The sequence below is a fragment of the Portunus trituberculatus genome, chromosome 39 (genome assembly GCF_017591435.1).
Source record: "Portunus trituberculatus isolate SZX2019 chromosome 39, ASM1759143v1, whole genome shotgun sequence".
Lineage (NCBI taxonomy): Eukaryota > Metazoa > Arthropoda > Malacostraca > Decapoda > Portunidae > Portunus > Portunus trituberculatus.
In genome coordinates, this window is record NC_059293.1 from 16,854,721 (window position 1) to 16,878,997 (window position 24,277).

A 24,277-nucleotide genomic window follows, 5' to 3' on the forward strand; every position below is an offset into this window, starting at 1 on the left:
ACTAGGCTGGAGATATTTAGAGCAATAGGCCTAATGGTGCCTCTGGTCTCCTGTGCAGTCTTCTCCCAGGCACTAGTTGGAGCTAGATGCAGCCACAGCATAGCCAAATATTGCTGAATGAAAGCAATGAATCCCTCCTTGCTGCTGCTGTTGCTGCTAGTGTTGAGGCCTTGTGCTGAGGCACTACTGTTCTCAGGACTGAGGGATTTCAGCTTCAGCTGACCGCAACTGTACACGTGCGTACGTACATACATACATCTATTTTATTGCTTCTAATGGTTGATAACACACATACAATGATTACTTTTAAACTCTCAGGACAACAAGATATAGACTGGCGCAAACACATGAAGAAAAGAAAATTTCACTGTAAGAGTACAGTACGGGAGTGGTTGGGTTTGGGAGAAGAGAAAGAGAGGGAGTAAATCCAGCCAGTGGGGCTAGGAAGGTGGCTACCACACTATAAAATAAATGCAATTCACACTGTCCTTTGCCAAGAGCCAGTACACAACCCTACTGGGAGAAAGGAGAAGGAAGTAGGGAGGGATGGTGCCTAGGCAATATTTTAAGCCTTCCATGGTGAATTCCATTAACTTACTGAGCTAGAAGAGAGAGAGAGAGAGAGAGAGAGAGAGAGAGAGAGAGAGAGAGAGAGAGAGAGAGAGAGAGAGAGAGAGAGAGAGAGAGAGAGAGAGAGAGAGAGAGAGAGAGAGAGAGAGAGAGAGTCTCTAAGCCAATTTTCTTTTAAATATATGACTACTTAAGTTACATAAAGGACAGTGAGTGACTCTAGGGGGAAGGGAGGTTGCCACGCCACTGTGCAGCAGAAAAAATAAAAAAGATCTAAAGCTGTTTGATGCCTTTGAAAGCATAAATAGTAACAGTTAAGCAATTTCCACAGTTCAGAACAGAACACACACAATAACCTCCCCCATAAAGTTATTAAAATGGAGAACTAATTAATTAATGGCAGTGGTGAGAGCAAGTTAATCAAAATATTAGATAACTTATGTTACAAAACTATGATACACCATCAGTGAGTCGCAAGTAAAACCATTTCATCCTGTAGCACCATTGTCAGCTAAATATGAGAGAGAGAGAGAGAGAGAGAGAGAGAGAGAGAGAGAGAGAGAGAGAGAGAGAGAGAGAGAGAGAGAGAGAGAGAGAGAGAGAGAGAGAGAGAGAGAGAGAGAGAGAGAGAGAGAGAGAGAGAGAGAGAGAGAGAGAGAGAGAGAGAGAGAGAGAGAGAGAGAGAGAGAGAGAGAGAGAGAGAGAGAGAGAGAGAGAGAGAGAGAGAGAGAGAGAGAGAGAGAGAGAGAGAGAGAGAGAGAGAGAGAGAGAGAGAGAGAGAGAGAGAGAGAGAGAGAGAGAGAGAGAGAGAGAGAGAGAGAGAGAGAGAGAATTAAATACTAATGGTAATAACAATAATAAGCAAGAATAAGCCAATATGAAGCCTATTAAATAAAATAAACCAAAATGGGTGACAGGCGGCAGCGAGCAAGAAGAAATAAAATAAGAGAACACTTCCGATAAAGCTAAAACAGTGTCGGCAGAGATAAAAATAAAAAAGATGACAACAAAGATAACAAAACTAATAATGCTGATAATGAAATAATAAGAATAATAATGATGATAATAATAATGAACAATCAGCAAAGGCAGCAGCAACACTACTTATGTATCACACACACAGATTCAACACCACTTTAAAAAGGAAACAACAGCAACAACAACACCACACACAAGTTGCTCCATCGAGAGAGAGAGAGAGAGAGAGAGAGAGAGAGAGAGAGAGAGAGAGAGAGAGAGAGAGAGAGAGAGAGAGAGAGAGAGAGAGAGAGAGAGAGAGAGAGAGAGAGAGAGAGAGAGAGAGAGAGAGAGAGAGAGAGAGAGAGAGAGAGATAGTCTACCTACACCAGCAACTATAATAACACACATGAGCCCGAGATTAGTGGTTCATGATATTTCACTTGCACATTTCCTAAAAACCAGAAAAAAAAAAAAAAAAGGCATTTTGACCTAACTTCGTGTCTATATATTTGTCTGGTTTTTCCCTTGATTGATGTGCATTTCTTGCCTCCATCACCTCTTCTTGAGTCTATTCCTGCTGCCCATATATCCGTGAGAGAAGCTGTACTTGTCTGTGTCATATAAACATCTCCCTTTCCTCAACATTTTCTTTTGTTTTCCTAAAATATCCAGACTCACTTTACTGAGAGAGAGAGAGAGAGAGAGAGAGAGAGAGAGAGAGAGAGAGAGAGAGAGAGAGAGAGAGAGAGAGAGAGAGAGAGAGAGAGAGAGAGAGAGAGAGAGAGAGAGAGAGAGAGAGAGAGAGAGAGAGAGAGAGAGAGAGAGAGAGAGAGAGAGTGTTGAGCATTTAAGAAGAAGAGAGAGGATATTTAGTAGTTATGGCTGCCTCACTATACCTTGCCTCTTCTGATCTGCATTATTCTCTCCCTCTCAACCGGACTGGATACCACTGCACCTCACATACACACACACACACACACACACACACACACACACACACACACACACACACACAAAAGAAAAAAATAAGTGATATATAGAATAAAATAAACATAAATGAAAAAAGAATAATAAAAATGTCTGCTGCTGCTTTTGCCTTTTTATAAATATGAAACAAAACACTGTAAGAAGGCAATAGAAGCAATGGAAGAGGAGGAGGAGGAGGAGGAGAAAGAGAAGGAAGAAGAGGAGGAGGAGGTGGAGGTGGGGAAGCCCTTTCAGATAGGAGTGTGTGTGTGTGCATGTGGATGTTATGCCCTCTGCAACAAGGCACATTTTTATCCCTCAGCAAAGACAGCCAGTACTGGATGGGAGTGGAGGGGAGTGGTGGTGGTGGGTGGTGGAGGTGGTGCGAGTGGCAGTGGCAAGGGCCTGTAGAGTACTGTGGATCCATTCTTGAGGCAAGTTGGAAGACTAGTGCTCACGTTGGATGAGTGAGTGGTCCAAATGATGCTCTTCTTAGCCCCTCCGTGGCCCCTTTCTGCGCCCTCCACGTTGGCTGGTGGGAAAAAAAGATACGTACTTGCTTTTTTTGGGGTCATGTGAATGAAGCTTTAAATAAATAACAAAGTGAGAACCTACATCCCTTTTTTTTTTACCACCTTCCTTCTCTATGCTACCTACCTTCCTGAAGAGCTTATCAGTATCCTAATTTCTATATTGTATCTTCTTTCAATAAATAAAGGAACATTGTGGCCCTCTTTTTTTTTCTGCTCCTTTCTTAGGCAAGTGCAAGGCTTAACCAGTATCTTTACATCCTATCCTCTTCATTTATAAAGTAAATAATTAAAAAAGTTCTCTTACTTTTCAGTTCCTGTCTGAATCTCTCCTACCAGTGCAAGAGGTAATCAGGTTCTCTCTCTACTCTGTCCCTTCCACTGATGAATTCTTTAAAAGTAGCTCCTCTTTTTTCTACACATTACTTTTCTCTTAATTTCTTATTTATTTCATCATCTTATTAATGAAAGTAATTGATATCTTCCCTGTCTAATAAATAAAAAAATAAACAAATAAAAAAAAATTTATATTTTCTTACCTAAAATAATATTATATGTGATATTCTCACCATGTTTGTTTAGATGTTTGTCTTCTGCTGTAATACATGGTGTAAGTGCGTGTGTGTGCTTGTGTATGTGCGTGTCTGTGTGCCTATGAGAACTTGAATGATTGAAGGCACACTATTACAAAACAAGCTGAAAAAAAAAAACTTATTGATTCAATTTTAGTACTATTTTAGAACAATCCAACTGACTCACTGAAGAGTTTTGTCACGAATAAAGATGATGAATGCTCAGATCTGCAAATCCTCAAGAGTAAAATGTCTTATATGAATCTTATATGTCAGTTAACAATCATAAACCACAGCTTTGTCCAATACAACACAGATTTTCACAGATGACTAAGACACAAGAGAAAACAAAAATCAATTTTAGCTGTACATATAACTCAATGTTTATTGGCTTTATTTCTCTAATCAATTCATGATTTCTAGTCTACTCAACACTAGAACACTTATGGCCCTTTTCCATCTGCCACTAAATGGAGAACAGCAAATGTAAGTAGATGTATACATAAAAAAAATTATGCAACACAAATACAAGTTTACTGAAAGTAAAACATCTTGTTCTATTTTTTCCTTCCACCACAAATCTAGGCTATGGACCTAAAATGTACATATGTACAAAAGTCCCAAGTAATGATGTCAAAAGTCCAGTGAATTTCTTATCAAATTTAAACAAATATATTGACTAGTGAGTTGCTTTATGGTAAGAGCTCCATAAAGATCAGAAATACCTTGAGCTAAGTGAAGGTACAAAGTTTGCTTTTTTGTCTGAAGCCCTTTGCACAACATGATCATTTTATAAAAGCAACTGTTCACACACTCACACATCAAACCACTCACTTCATATGGCAGAGCAGATACTGGTTTTGCCACTTTTCCAAGTTCCACATTCTCAAAAACTTTTAACTTTCACTACAGTTATTTCAAAGACCATAGAGATAAGTTAGGTTGTGATTTTTTATTAACTTGTAAAGGGGGGTAGCATCTATAATTGAAGCAACATGTCTTTTATGGGCTTAATTTAAAATTTCTGCATTTCTTTTTTTTTTTTTGCCTGTAAACATCCTTCCCTCACAGTGACGTCTCCCTCTGAGCCTCAGTGTCCTGCAAACCATAATAATGGCTACAAGGGGAAAATAATCATTCTTCTTCTCGTGATTGGTGATGGAAAATGACCTATTTTTGCTGAATTGTTAAAACTAGTCTGGTTAGGAGGGATGTCTGTGAGAAATGTCCCTGTCCTTTAGGCATTAATAGTGTAGAATACTTGTTAAACTTTAAGAAAATTTATGGAAACTAAAAAATCCAGAAACTTTTACTTCAAGTCTTTTCCGAAGTAGATGAAGTCAAGCACCATGAAACCTGAGAGTAAGATTCTAAGCTGCATACCTTTTGTATTTTAGCCAGTGGTTTGTTTTTAAACTATAGACACTAACCCATTGAAATGCTCCCACCCTGTGTTTTCTACTTACTGCATGATATGCAACTCAGTACTTTCTAGAAGAAAAATAAATAGTAGAAAATACAAAATGTGAGAGAGAGAGAGAGAGAGAGAGAGAGAGAGAGAGAGAGAGAGAGAGAGAGAGAGAGAGAGAGAGAGAGAGAGAGAGAGAGAGAGAGAGAGAGAGAGAGAGAGAGAGAGAGAGAGAGAGAGAGAGAGAGAGAGAGAGAGAGAGAGAGAGAGAGAGAGAGAGAGAGAGAGAAATTTTGCCTTCCTTTCTTCTTGATCTGTTTTGGAGTTTCAGATACTACTGCAAAGGGTGGATAAGAGTATTAAAAGTAGCAGGTCAGGGTTAGTTTAGTTAGGATTAGTGTTTACCTGGAGAAGAATGTTAGTAGCAGAGATGGTGAAGCATGACCAAGGCAACGAGCACCATCTCACTCTTCTTTGTTAGTGAGGAGGAAGAGGAGAGCTGAGCAGTAGAGTGGTAAACATTTTCTGATACTGGCAACAGTGGTGGAAGTGAGGTGAGAGAGGACTGGGGAAAGTGGCTGTGGTAGTCTGATGGTTTCAAGGTAATGTATGATGATCTGGATGAGGACAAGTGGAATGGTGACAAGGAGGAAGGGAAGTAGGAGAATTGGGAATTGGAGGGAATAGGGACAGTGTGAGTTAAGCCCTGAGCCTCACGACGTCTGCCCTTACTGTACCTGTGAGGATAACCAGATTATATAATTAACTGTGAGTGAATTATGTGAAGTGGATTCTTTTAATTTAAGTAGCTATGTTATCAGTGAGCAAGAACTCTAGTAAGTACTGATGAAAATGTACAAAAATCTGTTATGAGTATATGAATATGGAAGCAAAAAGTAGTATTTCGGGAATGACAATGTGACAAATGTTAGATGTGTTAGGGATGTTGAGTGGTGAAGTGGTTTAGAGTCTTAAGAGAGTGCTAGTAACATGCAGGAGCTTATATGTGTTTAGGCATTCACAACAATGGGGCTAAAAATCAAGTAAAAGCAGGACAGATAAATTACAACTGAATAGGTAATACATGCAACAACAAGTAGTAGTTTAGCTTTCCAAGGACCATCCATATATTCAGGTATCCTTTCCAGCATGCTAGAATGAGGATATGTGTCTGTCTCTAAAATAATAATAACATGGTATGAGCTACAAATATGAGTAATGGCAACCAAAATGGTGAAATGATAGTAGTTTTATTATCATGAGATGGTACTATGATATATATTGTGAATAGTAAGAGGAGAACTATGTAAACACTTATGCAGGATAAAAATGAAAATGAGACTTCCATGTTACCTGTCTCTTAAATAACATCAACACTACATACTATGTTGTAGAAGGGAGGAAAAGAGTTTTCTGCAAATGTGCATGTAGTATATGTCTCTGTTATGTCCTCATGTCATGAATAATTTCAGTGTCATTACCTACCAAGAAAATTGGAACATACTTCATTTGTTTCTCAATAAAAATGTTATAATACTCTGGCAGTGTGAAAGAGTGTTAAATTGGTAGCAGCTTCAGCACCTCCACCCATGCTCTAGGGCCTCTTACCAACATGGGAGCTGCAATCATTTTTTCCATAAGAGTCTGTTAGTGATTGTCTTCCTTCTAGTGATGACGGTGTGGCTGGTTCGGGTGCCTCCTCGGTGTTGGTTATGTGCGTTTTTTCCTCTGCGTGAAGAGGAGGTAATGATGGACAGGGTGAAGGATTAAAGGACAAACTCAAAAGTGGATGGAGCCAGGACTGATGACCAAATTAATGAGAACTTAAGGAAAGCAGTTAAGATTTGTGAGCAAAACCATAAAAACTTCACAAGTGACAAGCAGGGAAAGTTATCATTATTTTTTCAGTGTATCAGACAAAGGATATTATGTATATGTTTAACAGAAACTAATTCAACTTAAAGGATTATGTTTCAGTATGAATGAATGCAGCTATTTATGATGATCAATGTGATGAATGTATTTAATTTAGTGTGCTTATTTATAATGATTAGCAATATATGAAAACAATATAAATACATTTTTAAAGCAAAAATTATAGGATTTAGCTTTTATCTGTAGCTTTTCTTATAAGGAAATAAGATCTTTGAAGTGTGAAAAGTTGCCATATAAGTTAATATACATACATACATATACACTATGTGCACATTTCAACATGGAATATCTGAAATGTATGAATGAAAACAATAACTCTCAAATGATATCTTTATGATTTACTATAAAGTAGAAATGCTCTTGTTTAAAAATACAGACTGGTTTTGACTTTGTGTTGTTCAGATGTTCCATGTTTGGTGGAGATGGCATCAACTATCCAATGTCCACTGTACTTTCTAATTTGAACGTGACATTCCAGCACCACACAAAGACAACGGTGCCACAACATTTATATTCTGGAGAGACTGAAAAGTTTGAGGTATACTCCAGTAATTTAAAATTGATGTTGCTTAGGAATGCAGTTTCAACACCATTCTCTTCAAATCACTGTTCATCTTAAAGCAGAAGCAGTCATTCTAAGAAAATGCAATTCAAAAATTAAACATGAAATACAAAATACAGTCAGCTAATTCAGAGCCAGAGGAGAAAATACTCCAGACTGATTTTTTAGTGAAGTATCATAATCATTCATATTTTGTGCCTCTGTGTGGTGGTGGTGGTGGTATTTAAAACATTTAATTGTATACTATTTAGCACTGTAGTGCTTTGACAACATTCACACTGATTGGAAAATTAATGATTTATGGGGCTGCAATACCGAGGTTATAAAACAGTGACTAGCTTTACTAAAGTGTGCAAACTCTCCCAACAGGAGTTACTGCTGTACTTCACACTTCAGTGCCACAAAATCTATCTCCATTATTATGTTGCTTTTCTTATTTTCATGATATCTACTGGTGATTTTTCATCATTGTTGTACACTGCACACATTTTAACTTGCTGATTTGCTTTGTTTAGTTTGCTATTATTTTCATCTTTTGATTTCTATTTTTTTTTTTTTCATAATGCTGCCTCACTTGCAACAAAGTTATAAAAGAAGAAAATGAACTTGGAGATTCAACACAAATATTCAATGACTTAATTAGCCAACTACTAACTCACATGCTACTTGCAATTTTGATAATGATAATATAAAGGGGACTGATTTCAGTATAAATTATGAAATGATGAAACTGAATCCTTGATAAGGATTTGAACTAATGAGACAGACAAATAGAGACATGAATGAACAGACTTATAAACAGCTGGACAGATAAAATAAGCACAATGCTCTCATTTGAAGCAATATAGAAACAGAAAAAAAATTATCTGAAGATTTGAGAACTTGGCCATAAGGGATTGTTGCAGAGTAATGAACCACTCTCAGGACAATGGATAAATGCAAGTCCCAAATGGATTGTAGTCAGGTTTGATGGTCATTAAAAACAGGAAGAAAAAGCAGCCTCTGAAAAAAGTTGCGGATGCAGTTCACAAGTTGACTTACCGAGGACACGGGATGACATTGACTCCTGTGAGAGGATGGCTAAGGAAGTTGTCAATGACATTGCCTCCAATGGACAGCTTCTGGATACAACCATAAAAGCCACTGGTGTGTGTGCTTCCTGTCATGTAAGGGAAGTCCGGCACTCCACCTACAAGAAAAGTGATATGGTTAAGGGAAAAATGCCACAAATTGATGTCATAATCCATTCATGGTTATAGATACATGAATTATGAAAAAAAAAAAAAAAAAAAAAAAGTAATCACCTATATGGCACTGAATGCTATTAAGTTGCCTACCATACATACATTATACAGCTAAACTTTAAAACACAAAACAGAATGCTGATGCTTCACTGACCAATGTAAATGTGCCCATCTGCATTGAGCATGTGCTGCTCTCCAGGACTCTGCGTCACTTGAGGAGCCTCACGATCCAGGGTGAGGACACCTTGCTGCCCAGTCCGCTCCACCTTCAGACTGTGGAACTGACCATCATCAACTCTGGACCGGGAGCGAATGAAAGCTGGGCCTCCTCCAAGCTCATAACTGAACTCCACATATCCACCTTTGACTGATGAAGGAAAGAACAGGATGCATTTCATTACATATCACAGCACAGAGTAAATACATGGAGGACAGACTACAAGACTGAATGATACAAAAGTAAATGAAAGTCAGAGGTGAGATATGAGACTGATGGAAAGTCTGATAAGAACAGGAGATTGCTTTGGATGTAAGTGAAGGAAGTGTTTTCCTTTTTTTCCTTTCTCTTCTTTCACATGAGAAGGAGACTGGCTAAGGAAAAAAGTGAAAAAAGCCCTTAATTTGCCAGTCCCAAAAGATCAACAAGTAGAGGTTGCAGATTAATGATTGAGGATATTGTAGACAGACATATCTTGAAGAGTTGCTGAATGTAAAAGAGGATAGGGAGGTGAGATTATCTTAATTAAAATGCAACAAGGGACTAGCATTTGAGGAGAACCAATAAAATATTTTTGCCTGAGTGTATTAGATATGCTACTATGTATACTTATTAAAAATATGTATTTACAAACTTCATTATCTTTCATCAAGTATAGAAAAAAGAACAAAATATAAACAATATTGAGGAAAAAGGAGGAAAGAGAAAGACCACCATACTTACTGGCAATGCTGATATAGTCTTGCCCTTGACCCCTGACAGTTAAGTCTTGCCCATACCAGAACAAGAGACTATTAGGACGACGTGTTCTGAATTCCAAGGAAATGATCTGTGGGACGCCGGCCTCTTGGGGGAGCAGGGTGCGGTTCAGCTCCACCCAGGAACTTCCAGAGAAGGCTGCTGACCCTCCAATGTTTTGCACAACTAAGCAAAAAGAAATTTGCAAGTTATTGTCAACTGCTCTTTTTGAGGGATAATAATGTCATAGTTTTATTCTTATTTACACAATTCATTTGTTGAAGTTCTGTTCTATTCAAACATACAAAGAGAAAATTGGAAAACAGCAGTACATCTACTACATAGTAAAAATAAATAGAAAAATAGACTTTAAAGGAGATGATTGTTGTTAAGACAAGCAAAAGATTTACAAGCATAGTCTGAATTTTACTTACCATGTTCACAGTGATTACCGGCATAACCAAGGGGACAAAGGCAGGTGTAGCTGTGTCCCTGGCCAATGCAGGCTCCTCCATTCCTGCAAGGCTGGACCATGCTGCACACACCTGGCTCATGCTCGCAGTTGTCCCCACTAGAAAGATGCAGCATCTTAAGCTTAACTGAGTTGTAGTTGAAGCAAAAAAATTTTCATATACTTCATTATCTTTGAAGGGCTGGCAGTTTCTTTCTATATGATTTGACAAGAGCTTCATTATCTTTGTAGAGCTGGTGTTTTTCTTTTAACATTTGATTAGAAACTGAATGCATTATGCTTTTTTTTGTCTCTTTATCTGCAGGAATCTTTGGCTGCTGGAATATTGTCACACTACATGACAATATACTGAGGTCAGCACATACCTGTATCCATCAAGGCAGTGGCAAGCATAGCCATGGATGGAGCTCGTGTCCTCCACGCAAGCTCCATCATTCTGGCAGGGTGACCGGCTGCAGGGTGAAATTTTTCCCCCACACTGGTTCACATTAGCAGAGTCCACCACTGCCTCACTCAATGGTGCTTCCTGGTCCATCACTCGGATCTAAAGAAGCAGTGTGGAACATGATGTTGTACTTGTCAACAATTTGACAGGAAAGCTTCATTTAATCATGCAATATGATACTCTACAGTCCAGCATAGAACATGGCTTTTAAAATAATGAGGAACATTTTGATTATAGTGAATGTTCATATAATTTTCCCTATATTTTAGCTATAATGCAAAGTTTTTTTGTGAAAGAAATATTCATATTTTTCTCTCAGTCTCTCTGCTTGTGACATTCTCAGATTGAACAAAGTGCCCTACTCTCTCTCTCCTTCATGTTAATTTCTTACCTCTGATACACAACCCTTGAAGCCTGTCTTGACACCAACATCGGAAGACACGTGGATGCGTGAGTTGTCAACACCGCCAATGAAGAGAGGCGTCAGGAGGTTGAGGCCGAGGTTGCTGCCTGGAGAGTTGCCGTTCACCACTGGTCCATCATTCAACTTCAGGGAGCCTAGTTTATCTGTCCTATTCACTCGAACCTGGGTAAGATGAGACAGGTGGGAGAAGTCAAAAACTTGCTTGTTTATCTGCAGTTGTTAATCTATCAAGCTATACATTTTTACACAGGAATGGAATCTGTGTAAGATTAAAAAAAAAACAAATAAAAAATGAAGTGGAAGATGCATTATGATGTTCATGAATTATATTCATAATACATCAGGTAATCATAGTTGTTTCTTCTGCTGAAAAAATTATCAATCCACAGTATGAAATCTATACATACAATTAGAATATTCTAGTTTTATATCAAAGAATAAATGCTGAACTCTGCCTCACTTCCTTTCTCATTCATCAGGCAATCTTTAATTCATCACCATCATGCTCTAAAGACAGGCTCACCTAAACATATCATTTTATCCACAGTCATACACACTTTAATTCAACTCTGTCCTTTGCTCACCCACCTTAATCCACTCGCCCTCATTGATGGGTTCACTCTGTATGTTGGCTGTGCCACTACCAGAGTTGAAGCGGAACTCAAGTCGCTTATTACGGATGGAAAGTGAAGTGAAGTCCCCTGATCCACTCTCCGTTTGGGCACAGTACATCAGCAGACCGTCATCCAGGGACTGCAAGGTGAAGGACAGTGTATTCATTGTTGATATAGGTTGCTCTCTCCCATGTAGATAAAAAAATAGCTAATACATTGTAACTAATAACAATGCATATGCACATATATTTCTAAGATAATGCAAGTCTGTGATCTTACTTTTAAGAGAGAGAGAGAGAGAGAGAGAGAGAGAGAGAGAGAGAGAGAGAGAGAGAGAGAGAGAGAGAGAGAGAGAGAGTACCTCAGGTTTGACATTCATATCAACTGCAAAGGTTTGTCTGGCCAGGGGTGTTGGGAAGGCAATGTAAGACTCATGCCCAAAGGCTGGTTCATAGATGGAAATGTCTTGGCTGCAGCGTTCACCAATCTTGCCGAAGGGACAGTAGCACTCGAAGCCACCAGGTTTGTTGATGCAGCGGCCAGTCCCACAGGCACCTATGGATGAAGAGTAATACTGTCTGTCTCAATGTCCTGTTATATATGTTGATATCTCTTTTGAAGCTTTCATGTTTTAGTGCTTATATTCTGAAACTGGTGAGCATTGTACTTTTCCTTTTATCTTTTTAATCTCTATACGTAGTTGGTATGATCCCAACATCTTAACTGATAATACAAATGATTTGTATTTGAAGTCTTTCTGAAATCTGAAGAGTCTACGATGTGTATCCTTGCCTAATGCTTGAAATTTTTCCCAATAACAGGCAACATAGTCTGTGTAGTTTGTAGGTTTTGCCATTAAACCTGCAAGACAGTATGATCTTTGATATTCTTTGTCTGTGTGTAGATTGTGTAAGTATGATATAAGAGAATATGTTTCCCTATCACTCCATACCTTCATAGCAGGACTCTCCAGCATTCTCACACAATTCTCCAAGATAGCCAGCTGGACAGAAGCACTTATGTCCCCTTTCATTGTAAGCTTCCTGACAGACTCCATTGTTACGGCAGGGATTGGTAGCGCAGGTCTCACACGATGTTACTCCCACCTGTAATACCAAACAAGAAAGTAAATTGACTGAATGACAGAAAAACTATATAAAGACAAAAAGATAGTAAAGTATGTATATTCTCCACCTAATTACAATGCTTCACTATCACAAGCATGAGATTACTTATCCTTGGCACAGTTACCTTTGCATACACACACATACCAAGACTGTTTGCCCAAAAAAGGGAATCATCAAGCCAAGGCAGACAACTTTCACATTCACAATCAATTTCATAACATGCTTTAAAGTATTCGATATGGGACAATCACAATTATCATTAACTCTATCGTATACAATTTACTTACTCGCTTCAGTGCATTCATCACAAAGCCAGAGTTGAGAGTGTTGCCAGTGACAAGGCGACTGATGCAACCTTTGAAGCCTGAGGTCATGCCAGTTTGCCGGTGGACATTCTGGAAGTCTGGAACACCACCCAGGAACAGAGGCTCCACCAGGTCCAGGCCTCGGAAGCGGCCCTCACTCACCCCAACCACAGGATCTCCTCCATTCACCATCATTCTTCCTGCATATGAGAAATACCATGAGTAATAAAGTAAGAGAGAGAGAGAGAGAGAGAGAGAGAGAGAGAGAGAGAGATGAGAGAGAGAGAGAGAGAGAGAGAGAGAGAGAGAGAGAGAGAGAGAGAGAGAGAGAGAGAGAGAGAGAGAGAGAGAGAGAGAGAGAGAGGTGAAATATACAAGGATGAAATGTATGGGTAAGAGCAATTCAATTTGGCCAGTCATCAAATTAACTATGACATCTTAAGACACTTGTAGCAACACTCACCTTCCTTTCTGTTGCGGGACAGCTTGACAGTATGCCACTGATTCATCTCCAAAGGCTGTGTGCCTCTGATGATGGCTGGCCCAGCACCAATATTGAATCTGAACTCTGGATAGCCACCAATTAGACCAAAGGCAACAAAGTCTCCCTCATCAGGTCCTGCTCGCTGGCTGTTGTAAAGGATGAGGCCTGCAAATGGTGCATGTGATAAGGCGAAGCTCCTGTTGTTGCTGCTGCTATTACAACTCTATAACTAGAATCATTGTTTATGCTTTAGCCATTAATACCAACTCTCTATTGTTCATGCCAGCACTGAGTCATCAAGTAAACACAGAAAAAGTTGAAATGAAGGGATGCTACACTGGCCAGGAGAAAATGTCACACAGGACTCTAAATGAATACTCAAGATAAGTGATTAACAAGACCCAAGTAGATTGTGCTTTATCTTATGTCTTCTTTTACTTCAATCACAGCAACAGCAGCAGCAACATACCATCGGAGGACTCAGGCTTGAAGGTGATCTCAATCTCAAACATGGTGTAGGCCCTTGAGAGAGTAGGCAGGGCTAGGTAGGAGCTCTTGTTGAACCTGAGTTGATAGAGGAAGAAAAAAAACAACGATCATTAAAACAACATCCAATAAATCTTTGATAATTTTTGTTTTTAGCATAACTGTTAAAGATCAAGACAGGAGAAACATTTACAGAGAGAGAGAGAGAGAGAGAGAGAGAGAGAGAGAGAGAGAGAGAGAGAGAGAGAGAGAGAGAGAGAGAGAGAATGTTACAGGAATACAGCTAAATGATACCACAAGGATCTGTAATACTTAAGTAGCAACATGTACTAGTTCTTACAATGAATCCAGCATCTTAATAAAGACAAGAACAATGTAAAAATAAATAAGTCACCAAGAAATCTAAGCCAACCATACCTTCTCTTCATCACAATATACTTCTTCACTGATCTACAATTGGTAACTGACATGCAACACTCACAATGACACAAAGTTAGCTCACCTTGGGACGACATCTGTCACAATGAGAAGGGTGGACAGATCAGCACTCTTTTCCAAGTTCCAGCTTGTACAGATGTAATATCCGGCATCTTCAGCCTGCACTTTGGAGATGTCAAGGATGGCCTGTGTGTGAAGGAAAAGAAGAGGTGAGAGACAGTGAAAACGACCTGCAGAATCTTACATTACACAGTTATAGCATTTGTATATTCTTACAGAAATTCTACTTGATTTAACTGAGAGAGAGAGAGAGAGAGAGAGAGAGAGAGAGAGAGAGAGAGAGAGAGAGAGAGAGAGAGAGAGAGAGAGAGAGAGAGAGAGAGAGAGAGAGAGAGAGAGAGAGAGAGAGAGAGAGAGAGAGAGAGAGAGAGAGAGAGAGAGAGAGAGAGAGAGAGAGAATGATAGAGAGAGAGAATGAGAGAGAGAGAGAGAACTGTTCTGATCTGCAACAGAAATTGATTTATGACATGGCATGATAACAGAACTTCATTGCACGCTGAAGGTCCGTTGTACTGAAAGGAAGGAAGGTGACTGCCCAAAACTTACATTTTCAGTACGAGCATTAGCGGGCAATTTTCCATCCCTCTTGGACCACGTGTAGGAGACAGGGCCAGGGAGAGACAAGTGATGACATTCCATGGTGACACTAAGACCAAGGGCCACTGATTGTGACTCTGCATTCCCAGACCGCAGATGGTGAGTCATGCCCTCCACACGATCTTCTGAGAGAGACGGTGAGATTATATATATTTGTTGAGAAAGACATAGCATTAAGAGAAAATCACAACCATCTTTGGGAGTAGAACTAAGATAATTTAAAGTTGCCAGTAACTTGATCATGACACTGAGGTATTTGAAATATGGCTAGCTATTTATGGATATTCAAATTCTAGAAATTATTTTGATTTCCCAACTTCAGATGTGCTATGAGAAATGTTATTCACAATGAAAAGCTTTACAATTCTCTTGAACTCTTCTGTAAAGAATATAAAAAACAAGGAGTTGAATAAGGATTCAGACTCCCTTTAGTGCTATACCTATCATAAGAACAACATTTGTAGGAACTAACCTTGGATAACAAGTCCAAATCTCTCATCAAAGATGCCCTGTCGAGTTGTGGCGCTACACATATAAATTCCACCACCCTGTATGCTGGGTATTCTCAAAATGCTGCCATAAGATTCTGCTCCATATGGTAGATCCCCATCCACTCTCTGCCAGGATATGGCAGCATCTGGCTCATTTTCCACCTCACACAGCAATTCGACATTCTCTCCACGGCGTACAACAGAGGGAATGGAGCGGATCTGGATGTTGGATGTCTGTGGTCCTGTAAAAGTGGAATTAATGACAATGCTAAAGAAAGACATACATGATCAAGAAGAATATAATTCTTATTGCATTAAATCTTATAAGAAAATTTCAGCCTCTTATATTGACAGGAAAATTATTATTGCAATAACCTTTAGCTAAATAATCTCAGTTTTCACAATAAGTGATGACAACAAGTACTAAATAGCTGATAACTTTAGATGTGTAACCAGAAATTATGAAATAAAGTGGGATTACTTAAGTAATGTTAGAATTTGAAGCTTCTTACCTCTGCCACCATACACTGCAACCATTCAGCAACTTATGTCATGCTAAATAATAATGTTTAAAGCAGTTTCTAAAGTATTTTCATGCAGTAAGTAATGTTAGAAAGTACCACAATCAGTTTTGTTTGCATTCAACTGAGTTAAAACCACTTTATTGATCAGCTTTTATTCTCTGTTCTTATTCTAAATATCTTTCATTCTTACATTTTATCTAAAAATAACATTTTTTTCAGTCACTGCAGTAAATGGACATCAGAAAGTAAATACAAACTTCATTAGTAGCTTTATATTTCAGTGTCATTATGTTTATTAACTTGACTGTTCGACCTTTTATGCAACAAAAGAATGTTAATTATGTGTCATTCTTTCAAGCAACCAATTAAAACATTCAATGTGATTGAAGTCTGTGAATGAAGCCAAATACACAGGTCATACTGAGTGACCAAAACAATGGAGCACAAGAGTGCCTTGAACTAGAAACTGATGTTAAATTCTTTCTGATCTTATTTAACCTTAAAGATTATTGAATTTGATGAATTTTATCTGTCAGTTCATTTTACACTTAGTTATCTTGCAGCAAAGGTTCAAGATATTTGTCAGTATTTCATGAAGACATATGAAACAGGCATATGAAATACTTTCAACAAGATTAGATTTTCTCTTGATACAAAGAATAATGTCTAATCTAAATGGCTATCAATTCTTAGTTAAAATTAAGAATCTATTTAAAATTTCAACATCATTAAAAAAAGGAAAAAATGTTCTATCAAAGAAAACACACACACACACACACACACACACACACACACATACACACACACACACACACACACATACATACACACATGCATATGATGCACACACAAAGAAATAAAAGTACAAGTTATATTTCACAACAATAGTGATTCAGCTTCTATCCTGAGAGGTTAACAACAACCCACACCAAAGGCACTAAAAGAGCACCAGTCTGCATGCACACTACTTCAATATCATCATGCATGCATCTGAGAGCTAACGGTAGTGGTGGTGATGATCCATTCCATCCATGGCACAATACAAACCATGCACAAAATTAGGGATCAGTTGGCAGTGTTTGTGGTAGTGCCTCATTATATGCATAGCGCTTGAGGCATCGTTATAGGGATCTGTGTTGGTAGCTGATCACATGCATGCATGACACAGGGTGTGTTTGTTAATTACTGGAAGTAGTGGCAGTGGTTCCTCACTGTTGCATGCATGGCATACTATTCCCTCCCCAACCACTGAGGTTAGGTTCCTCAAGATTACCAGGGTTTTATGAATCCAAATTAAGTGAAGGTAAAACTACTATATGGAGAAATACCAGGATGTATATAGAATAGAAGAGAGAGAGAGAGAGAGAGAGAGAGAGAGAGAGAGAGAGAGAGAGAGAGAGAGAGAGAGAGAGAGAGAGAGAGAGAGAGAGAGAGAGAGAGAGAGAGAGATGATTTTTTGGGTCTACTTTAACTTTTGTTCAGATTGTTTGTATAACTCTTTTCAGTCCAAATTAGAGTAATATCTTCATCATTGACTTCCTTGGACCTTTGAATGACCCCATGTTTGGTGAATTGGAGTATTACGTTTAGGTGAGTGTAGTTACACAAAGTTTGAGGTTGATAGCCTTGTGGTTGGGAAGGCTCAAGTGAAGGCATCATGTTAGTTAGTTGTTACTGGGAGATGTAAAGGTTCTTGGCCTGAACGGCCAGAACTCACGCCTGACGATAAGGGTGACGACATCGTAGAGGCGCGCCCCTGATGGTGTCACCACCTCACACTGATAGTCACCACTATCTTGGATCTCGATCAGAGGCAACCTGAGAAGGAAGAGAGTATCAAGTATAGGATATATGTATGCTATACTCTGATACACACACACACACATACACACACATAATTTGCTAAGGAATATTGGAGTAGCATTTCACTATATGGACAAGGAAATGATGAAGAAATTGATAAGTACTAAAATAAGACCTAGATTGGAATATGCAGGAGTTGTGTGGACTCCCCATAAAAAGAAACACATAAGAAAATTAGAGAGACTACAAAAAATGGCTACAAGAAAGGTTCCAGAATTTAAAGGGATGGCATATGAGGAGAGACTAAAGGCTATGGATCTACCAACTTTGGAGCAGAGAGAGAGAGGGATCTGATACAAGTTTATAAATTGATTAACGGAATGGATGAAGTGGATAATGAGAAACTGATCCTGAGAGAAGAATATGACTTTAGAAGCACAAGATCGCATAGTAAGAAACTAAGGAAGGACGATGTCTGAGAGATGTTAAAAATTTAGTTTCCATAAAGATGTGTTGAGACTTGGAACAGTTTGAGTGAGGAAGTGGTATCAGCAAAGAGTGTACATAGTTTTGAAGAAAAATTGGATAAGTGTAGATATGGAGACGGGACCACACGAGCATAAAGCCCAGGCCCTGTAAAACTACAACTAGGTAAATACAACTAGGTAAATACACACACACGATTGTGCAGAGTTATAAAGCAAAAAGAGGATTGTGAAATACTGCAGGAAGACCTAAATAAAGATCTGGAAATGGAGTAAGAAGTGAGAGATGGAATTCAATGTAGACAAAAGGCATGTGTTGGAAATGAGAAAGAGGGAAAGACAACCAGTGGGAATCTATAAGATGGGAGATGGAGTAGAACTGAAGAAAGTAAAAAAGGAAAAGGACTTGGGAGTGATGATGGAAGAAAACAATCAACCAGTAAGCCATATTGATAGAATTTTCAGAGAGACATAATTTGCTAAGGAATATTGGAATAGCATTTCACTACATGGACAAAGAAATGATGAAGAAATTGATAAATACTATAATAAGACCCAGATTGGAATATGCAGGCGTTCTGTGGACCCCCCATAAAAAGAAACACATAAGAAAGTTGGAGAGACTACAAAAAATGGCTACAAGAATGGTTCCAGAACTTGAAGGGATGACATATGAGGAGAGACTAAAGGCTATGGATCTACCAACCTTGGAACAGAGAAGGGAGAGAGAGGATCTGATACAAGTTTATAAATTGATGAAAGGAATGGATCAAGTGGATAATGAGAAACTGATCCTGAGAGAGGAATATGACATTTGAAGCACAAGATCGTATAATAAAAAATTGAGGAAGGGAAGATGTCTGAGAGATGTTAAAAAATATAGTTTCCCGCAAAGATGTGTCGAGATGTGGAACAGTTTGAGTGAAGAAGTGGTGTCAGCAACAAGTGTGCATAGTTTTAAGGAAAAGTTGGATAAGTGTAGATATGGAGATGGGGCCACATGTGCATAAAGCCCAGGCCCTGTAAAACTACAACTAGGTAAATACAACACACACACACACACACACACACACACACACACACACACACACACACACACACACACAGTTAGGGATAGCAGTGCTGCAAACAGGTAAAATAATCTAAGAAAAAATAAGACACAAAGTAATAATATCCCATGAGACACTTTATCCACACCACCAAAGTTTGCCTAAAATATGAAAATATCTTCAAGATATGAAGTTGATACAAAATATAATTCCCAGGTTTTTTTTTAAATTCTACAAACACACAGGAAAATATTTCACAAGGGACAGAGTAGAGCAAGTACCTGAGTATGTTTCCTCGAGTGACAGCACTTGGAGGCAGCCGGCCATTCACACGGCTCCATCTTACATCATTAGGGTTGATACCAGATGTCTCGCAACGCAGCTCACCTGTCTGGCCCACATACAAGGTCACCTGAGGATCTGTAGCAGTGAGCAGTGGTTCCTCTGAAAGAAAAAACAATAAAGGTAAATAAATAGATTTCAGAAATTAGGCATTTCTATTGTTGCTGAAGCAATAAAATAAAATTCCATCCTGAAAACTAGATAAGTGCCATGTGAGGATAAATTAGAAACACAAATATCCACAGAGAAGATGTTAAAATAAAAGCTTGAAAACACATATACAATGATACTAGTCTTGACATGAGGCTAGTCCTGAACTTTTGCATCACATAAATGTGATGTTATATATATGTATATTGCAAAAATGAATACATGAACTAATTTCAAATTATATTATGTAAAACATGAAAAACAATTAAGATCAAGCATGATGAATACAAACCTGCATTTTTGTAGATTTATACATAAACACACAGGAAAATAAACAGATAAAAAACTCGTCAAATTATTGTACTGATCGCAAAATAGTGAAGTATTGATTTCTACACAACTAAAGACTACAAACAACATAAAAGAACAAAGAAATAAAAATGATATAGAAATAGCCTGATAAAGCAACACAGCAACAGTCATGGGGACACTTGTGTTATCTTAGGTTCTTTTTTACTGTGCATACCTTCTCATGTTACATTTGGCTGGTAAATCTCTTACATTGAAATATCCTTTTACACAAAGTTTATCCATAAAAGATAAATATGAGAACATTTGTGAACAATACTTTCCAATGAAAAATACAGATACACATGTGAAGAATAAATAGAATATTACCCTTACTGTTAATATCAAATACACATACACAAACTCCATACAAACCACGAAAATCAACGATGACAAAAGCATGACCTTTATTCCTTACTTCATTAACAGTAATGCTTCTATTCAAGGAATCATTTGTCTCTACTATCTTGAAAGTATCTTTAAAATCTCGATATACAAAAACTACCACTTAATTTGCAAAAAATTATAATATTTAACTAAATGGTATATATTAAATGTTTTTTTTTTTTTTTGAGGTTCAGATGTGTGGCTGAAGCTTGTGTGATCAATTTACATAATTTAAGGCCTAAGATATGAGTAAAAAGCTAGACAAGGAGACAAGATTAGATACAAAAGACAGAAAAATGAGAAAAAATAAAAAATAAAAGAGTTAGGCAAGTGAAAGACAAGAAAAGAAAGATATAACAGAAAAATTACAGAAATTAAAATCATAAAGAAAAGGTCAGAACCAAATAAAAACAGACTACAAAAAATTTCTTGTTTCACTAAGCACAGTTCTGAGATACAGTAACACGAGAGAAAGAGAGAGAGAGAGAGAGAGAGAGAGAGAGAGAGAGAGAGAGAGAGAGAGAGAGAGAGAGAGAGAGAGAGAGAGAGAGAGAGAGAGAGAGAGAGAGAGAGAGAGAGAGAGAGAGAGAGAGAGAGAGAGAGAGAGAGAGAGAATGACATTCACTTAAGCCTGGGCACAAATCAACTCACAACGACAGCGGCAGCATCACACTGCAACCCGACAGATGGCAGTCTCCACAATAAGGACACCCTTCTACCATCACCATTTGAAAAAGGACAAAAAGACATTACCATGCGACATCTCTCTCCTCCGACGCAAACATATCTTCTCGTCTTTGCAGTCATTACAGTCGCACTCGCCATTACAGTTGAGGTAGAAGTAATAGCAGGAGCCATCACCACATTTGAAGAAATCTGAGCACTTGCTATTGTCGAATATATCAACTGTATTTAGGGAATATAGAAAAAAAAATTTTTCAAGGTACTTAAACATAAACAGAAAACAAAATCTTGAGAGAAAATATGAGAATGTTGACACACCTAACTACCATACAAATAAATACTTGTTGTTGTGATAGAGTAAAGAGCATCAACATGACAGTAGAACCAGTTTATCTTGTGTTCAATCACACTAGATTCATTCCTGATCTAGATACAGGAAAGTTTCCCATGGACTGTGCACCATTAATGCACTCCCAACAGCTCTCCATTGATCCAAGTCACATGCACCGCTCTTCCTTATTTCACACACACACACACACACACCACTCTTGTATCATGCCCTTCACTGTTCAACTAAATGATTACTGTACAAATGCAGTTGTGTCCTGTTTCATCACAGAGAATCATAACCAGCTCAGGTTCCTTCCCCATTGCCAACATCTCACACTTCTCTCCTTACAATGCACCACTGATAAAACCTTTAAACCTGACCTGGTTAAAATGCAAAACAAGATACAGATTATGACCATGGCTGCACATATTGCCTTTCTAAAAATTATTGTTGTTTTTTTAGAAAATGATGATGATTGCAATACTTATAATAGTTATATCTAATTTCATATTCTGGGAAAACATCCAATTAAAATACTAATGATATACAAACAAACAAATAAAGAAACACACACACACACACACACACACACACACACACACACACACACACATATATATATATATATATATATATATATATATATATATATATATATATATATATATATATATATATATATATATATACAGAGCCAGGTGATCCACTACTTTAGTCCACTACTCCATCACCTGCAGACCCTCTAAGTGATAGTGGAGTAATTTGAATAGTTTCTATAAGCATCACGTAGTGGAAAAGTGGGTAGCAGACTTAAAAAGATTCAAAGCTGCAAATGATGCAGATTTTTTGTATTTTTGACATATCTTAAAATAAAACTGCCAATTTTGAGTGTAATATGCAGATAAACAGTAGTTTTCCTTAAAACTTTAAAAAACCATGAATAGCTGTTTTTATAGGACTTTAGTAGTGCTTTATAGTAAAAAATAGCTATAGCAAAGTAGTGGATAACAGTTTTGTGATTTTGAAAAAATTTGGTAGCAGCACCCACCTCTGTAAATGTGTTTACTGTGTGAGGTATTACAACAATACACAACACAACACAAGTAATTTTCTCAACTCCTTCGTTACTGAGTGCACACTCTCAACCCCACATCTACCACTCTAATGTTTTTGCTCACTTCTATTAGTTTCATGGGTGCAGTTTAAATCCTTGCACCCTTATTTAGTCATTTACATATTTCATTCACATGTTTGGATCGATTTAGTCACAAGAGTGGGATGTATGAGGAAGTGTCGCTGGTGTTTGTTTGGCATCACCACCACACCTCTCACCACTACACTGTCCTTGAAAACTTGAGATCATGTGCTTATTTTCAAACTTATTGTTACAAGTCATACAAATCATACAAACAGGAAAAATAGAGCACTGTATATTATCAGTTAAGCCATGATTTAAGGAGGCATTTCATCAATATTTCAGCAGAACCTTTGCACACATTATGGCAACTCAACAGTAACGAAGGAGTCAAACACATGACTTCTCAACTTTACCCACAATTTGTTAACTGGCAAAGTAAGACTGTCATAAGTGCTGAGTACTAACTCACCATGGCATCTAGTCTCATCAGCTCCATCATTACAGTCTGGTATGCCATCACACACTTTGTAACGGGGCAAACACATCTTGTTACCACAGGGTGAGTCTTCACAGGCTGACAACATCATGCGACAGACAACACAAGTCATTCCACTAACTAACAACACCTTGGTAAGGGTAACCTCAGCTCACACTTTAAGGTGTTGCTTGAAAGTGGAGATTAGAAGGGATTCCTTAACTACCACCATGAAAGTCAGGACTCTACTGTATGATGTACTGGATAGGTACCCAACAAAATGAGTTTTACTGACTACTAGATACAACAAATACAACTGCTGAATTTACATTTACTAATGAATGCCACAATCTTTTATGAAGCTATTAAAGTTGAATGGAAAATATATGCATATCAGTGTGATATATATATATATATATATATATATATATATATATATATATATATATATATATATATATATATATATATATATATATATATATATATATATATATATATATATATATATATATATATATATATATATATATATATATATATATATATATATATATGTGTGTGTGTGTGAGTGTGTGTGTGTGTGTGTATTTACCTAGTTGCATTTAACTAGTTGTAGTTTTACAAGGCCTGGGCTTTACGCTCGTGTGGCCCCGTCTCCATATCTACACTTATCTAATTTTTCTTTAAAACTATGCACACTCATTGCTGACACCACTTCTTCACTCAAACTGTTCCACGTCTCAACACATCTTTGCGGGAAATTATATTTTTTTAACATCTCTCAGACATCTTTCCTTCCTCAGTTTTTTACCATGCGATCTTGTGCTTCAAATGTCAAATTCTTCTCTCAGGATCAGTTTCTCATTATCCACTTGATCCATTCCGTTAATCAATTTATAAACTTGTATCAGAT

General features: G+C 37.8%; 1 protein-coding gene across 50 annotated transcripts in view; it reads right to left on the reverse strand.

Moving 5' to 3' along the window:
• Window positions 1-2,289: 2,289 nt before the first annotated feature.
• The window catches only part of LOC123515503 (basement membrane-specific heparan sulfate proteoglycan core protein-like), a 324,199-nt gene continuing 302,211 nt past the window's right edge, over window positions 2,290-24,277 (reverse strand). For 47 of the 50 annotated variants that reach the window (XM_045274121.1, XM_045274138.1, XM_045274127.1 and 44 more), the window contains 21 exons: window positions 23,356-23,460; window positions 21,487-21,639; window positions 19,788-19,950; window positions 17,887-17,987; window positions 15,627-15,887; window positions 15,104-15,279; window positions 14,562-14,683; window positions 14,043-14,137; window positions 13,553-13,738; window positions 13,072-13,289; window positions 12,610-12,763; window positions 12,019-12,212; window positions 11,632-11,796; window positions 11,011-11,205; window positions 10,540-10,718; window positions 10,137-10,273; window positions 9,688-9,888; window positions 8,902-9,114; window positions 8,545-8,692; window positions 6,615-6,734; window positions 2,290-3,028 (listed from right to left, as the gene is read on the reverse strand). In XM_045274121.1, coding sequence (XP_045130056.1) covers window positions 6,632-6,734; window positions 8,545-8,692; window positions 8,902-9,114; window positions 9,688-9,888; window positions 10,137-10,273; window positions 10,540-10,718; window positions 11,011-11,205; window positions 11,632-11,796; window positions 12,019-12,212; window positions 12,610-12,763; window positions 13,072-13,289; window positions 13,553-13,738; window positions 14,043-14,137; window positions 14,562-14,683; window positions 15,104-15,279; window positions 15,627-15,887; window positions 17,887-17,987; window positions 19,788-19,950; window positions 21,487-21,639; window positions 23,356-23,460 — 3,269 coding nt within the window. In that variant the 3' untranslated portion in view covers window positions 2,290-3,028; window positions 6,615-6,631. The remainder of the gene's footprint in view (window positions 3,029-6,614; window positions 6,735-8,544; window positions 8,693-8,901; window positions 9,115-9,687; window positions 9,889-10,136; window positions 10,274-10,539; window positions 10,719-11,010; window positions 11,206-11,631; window positions 11,797-12,018; window positions 12,213-12,609; window positions 12,764-13,071; window positions 13,290-13,552; window positions 13,739-14,042; window positions 14,138-14,561; window positions 14,684-15,103; window positions 15,280-15,626; window positions 15,888-17,886; window positions 17,988-19,787; window positions 19,951-21,486; window positions 21,640-23,355; window positions 23,461-24,277) is intronic. The other 3 variants (XM_045274119.1, XM_045274124.1, XM_045274122.1) reach the window with 3 other exon arrangements.